The following is a 3,546-nucleotide window of genomic DNA, read 5'->3' as shown; positions in this document are numbered from 1 at the left end:
TCCAAGGAAAGGAGACACCCTGAAGCCAGACTGTTTACACCTGCCCATCTCACGTCCAAGGAAAGGAGACATCCTGAAGCCAGACTTCTGTCCCAAGCCTGAAATGATGAGGAAGCAAGTCAGGAGGGCCGAGACACCTGCAGGTGCTCTGTTTGCCTGAGATAGAAAGAAAGCAGAGGGTACAGCAGTCCAGCCCTGTCCCTCCCACGCCCCCCGCAGGTGCATGAGTGTGAAGCGCCTCTCTGTGGTGGTTACCCCCCAGCACCCAGAGTTGGCTTGGTTATCACAGTGCACCATTCTCAGCCCTCGAGCTCAACAGTTGAGCTGAAGATACCAGGAATCTCCTATAATAGCAGGTCTGAATTTCCCAGAATAAATTACTATACCATAATAAGTTCAAGATAGTTAATCCAGGTGACTATTTGGAGAAAATATGGGATGAGGTGGGGAGGGATGAGGAGAGGAGGGACAAAGAAGAGACAGGAGGAGAGAGAAGAACATTGGAAGGCTGATACCCTTATGTGGAGAAGGCGCATGGCAATCCAAAATCCTTAAACCCCCTCTCCCCTGCAAAAAAAGGTTTGGCTGGGTGTGGTGGCTCATGCCTGTAATCTCAGCACTTTGGGAGGCCGAGGCAGGTGGATCACGAGGTCAGGAGATCGAGACCAGCCTGCCCAACATGGTGAAACCCTGTCTCTACTAAAAATACAAAAATTATCCAGGCATGGTGGCAGGCGCCTGTAATCCCAGCTACTCGGGAGGCTGAGGCAGGAGAATCACTTAAATCCGGGAGGCGGAGGTTGCACTAAGCCGAGATTGTGCCACTGCACTCCAGCCTGGGCAACAAACAGAGTGAGACTCCATCTCAAAACAATACATAAATAAATAAATAAAAATAAAAACAGTTTTGACTATGTGAACAATGTCCATGTGGCTAAATCCTCAAAGGCCAAGTGTATGAGAACTGCCAGCCTGATAAATGATACATGCAAATCAAACCAAAGACAGTCAGCTCTCCCTAGAGTTTAGACATGGTGGTCAAAGGGTACAAAAATCTCAGCAGGAATATGATTGTTGTTTTTTTTGGGGGGATCTATTGCATGTCATGGCGAATGTACTTAATAGAACATTGTACCTTTCAAAATTGCAAACATAATTTCAAATATCGTCACCACAAAAAAGTATTTGAGGTGATGGACACGTTAACTAACTTAATTATTCTACTTTGTATTCATAATCCTAACACTTTGCCCACCCAAAACATACAGATAGTAAATTTACAATAAAAAGATTAAGCTTCTAAAAACAAGGAAGAATTCCCTACAAGTGAGTAGGAAAAAAAACAAAATGCAACTGGTAAAAAAAAAAAAAAAAAAAGTTTTTATCAATGGTTGTCAGCATTTGAAAACACACTCAACTTCATTCTTATATTATAAATGCAGATGCAAATATAAAACTACTTTGTGTTTACAAAGGAAGAGATATCACCCACAGGATGGGCCTCAAAATCATCTTAGAGGGAGAAATTAGTTCAACCATTGTGGAAGACAGTGTGGTCATTCTTCAGTCTAGAACCAGAAAGCCCGTTTGACCCAGCAATCCCATTACTGAGTGTTGGTGAAGCTTTAATGAAAGGAGATAGGTCATAAATCAGTAATTGTTGAAGTTTGAGCATAGGTCGGAGTATATGCTCTTCTCTCTACTCTTGGTTTCAAATTCCCCTGGAAGAATAAAAAATCCATTGACCGGCCAGGTGCGGTAGCTCACGTCTTGGTACACGCTAGATCACACATCACCAGCACCCAGTAAAAACCCTGGGCAGAGGGTCTCCAATGGGCTGCCCTGGTAGACTGCACTTGGCATGATTGCCACAGCTGGAGGCCGGAGGAATTGCGTGTCTTGTGTGATGTTGGAAATCAAGCTTGGAATCTTAAGGAAAACGAGCACTCAGACAAAGGAGTTCTCAGCAAAGCCAATTTACTTCTGCCCAGAGGGATCCTTCTCTTTGGCCAGTCGCCGAGAGCACATAGAACAAAGGAAAATGAAAGTTTTTATCCGTGATGCAAATCCTGACCCCGTGCCCTTTCCCCATTGGCTGGGGTCAAACCACACAATCTAAACTAGACCTGATTGGCTAAACATTTGAACTTTCTCTTAGATAATGTGGGCCTGTAAGGGAGAAAGGGGAGAAGGCGAAGAAGTCTTCTGCGATGATGAGCTAGAGAGCCAGTTTTCTTCCCAAATAAGGAAAGGAATGTGAGCGAATACTGAGAAGCTGCTGGTGCCTGGACATGTAAAGGCAGAAAGAAAAAGAAGAAAAGGGAAGGCAAGGGGAGGGGTACTGTGGATTAAAGAATAAAGGATTGATCAAGATATTTGAAGAGAAACCTTGTCACATCCCACATGTAACTACATGGGGAAGAGGACTCTTGGGAGCTTATGTCTGGTTTCCTCTGGACTCTGTCCCAAGTCCCTTTCTCTTTGCTGATTTGCCTTGTGTCCTTTCACCCTGATGAAGTGTAGCCGTGAATACAACTCCGGGCTGAATCCCGAGTCCTCCCATTGAAACATCAAACCTGGGGGCTGGTCTCGAGGTCCCCCGGACACATACACATTCACAGTCATCCCACTTTCCCCATCCCACACCCCCAACAAAACCAGAAGCTCCTCTATGGCAAAGAGCTCGTCCACACCCCACTCAAACCCCATCAGGAACTCAGGCATGGGTGGGTCAATTCCCATCGCTCTCCTCCAGCCACTCACTGAGAGGGAGCCAAGAAAACTTACTTCAGGCTCTGCAGGTTACAATCCGGGCGACCCAAGGCCTCACACAGGAACTTGACTCCCTCATCTCCCAGGCGGTTCTTGCTCAGATTTAGGTGTGCCAGGCTCCTGTTCTGCCGGAGAGCATCTGACAAGTACCTGCAACTAGGTGCTCCCAGCTGGCAAAACCAGAGCCTGCAGGGTGAGAGCCACAGAGACGGATGCTCAGGGAAGCAGCCCAGATGGAGGCTCCCGGGGCACAGCCTCAGGCTGCCTCCGAGTCTACACATGCAGCAGCTCCCTGGACCACGTGGCCTTTCTTTTCCGCTGGACACCAACCCTCTGCAAGTCTATGCTAGTACCTTGCATATCATAACCCTCCCTCGGTCCAGATTTCTACAGTGGGCACATCAAGTGTGTGCTTCTCGTTAGTGATTGGTTTAGGAAAAAATAGAGAAAAATCTTTCAAGGCTCCAAGGTTCTGGAGCCAGTTGGGCATGGGTCCAAATGGGCTTGTCTGTCAGCAGCTGGGAGACCCTCAACAAGCTCCTGCACTCTTTTCAGCCTTCATTGCCTTCCAAAGTGCAGTAGGATTGTCTAGCAGAGAGCTGCCAGTGAGCCCATGAGCAGTGCATGTGCTTGGAATGGCACTTGACAAACAGGCAGTGTGCAGGTTATAGAGGATTATTATGTCACTAATAGAGATGGCATATGTTAGATATGTATGTATTGCATAATATGTTTGTGTTAACATGTAAGTTTTAAAATATATGTAGTTATATA

The 3,546-nt window shown here is 46.4% G+C and overlaps 1 protein-coding gene across 1 annotated transcript in view; it reads right to left on the bottom strand.

Moving 5' to 3' along the window:
- The window catches only part of NLRP13 (NLR family, pyrin domain containing 13), a 39,267-nt gene that overhangs the window by 3,484 nt on the left and 32,237 nt on the right, over positions 1-3,546 (bottom strand). The window contains exon 8 of the mRNA XM_011932571.1: positions 2,788-2,958. Coding sequence (XP_011787961.1) covers positions 2,788-2,958 — 171 coding nt within the window. The remainder of the gene's footprint in view (positions 1-2,787; positions 2,959-3,546) is intronic.

This window comes from Colobus angolensis, unplaced genomic scaffold, assembly GCF_000951035.1.
Source record: "Colobus angolensis palliatus isolate OR3802 unplaced genomic scaffold, Cang.pa_1.0 Scaffold96, whole genome shotgun sequence".
Lineage (NCBI taxonomy): Eukaryota > Metazoa > Chordata > Mammalia > Primates > Cercopithecidae > Colobus > Colobus angolensis.
The sequence above is the reverse complement of the archived record's forward strand: the minus strand, read 5'-3'. Positions and strand labels throughout refer to the sequence as shown.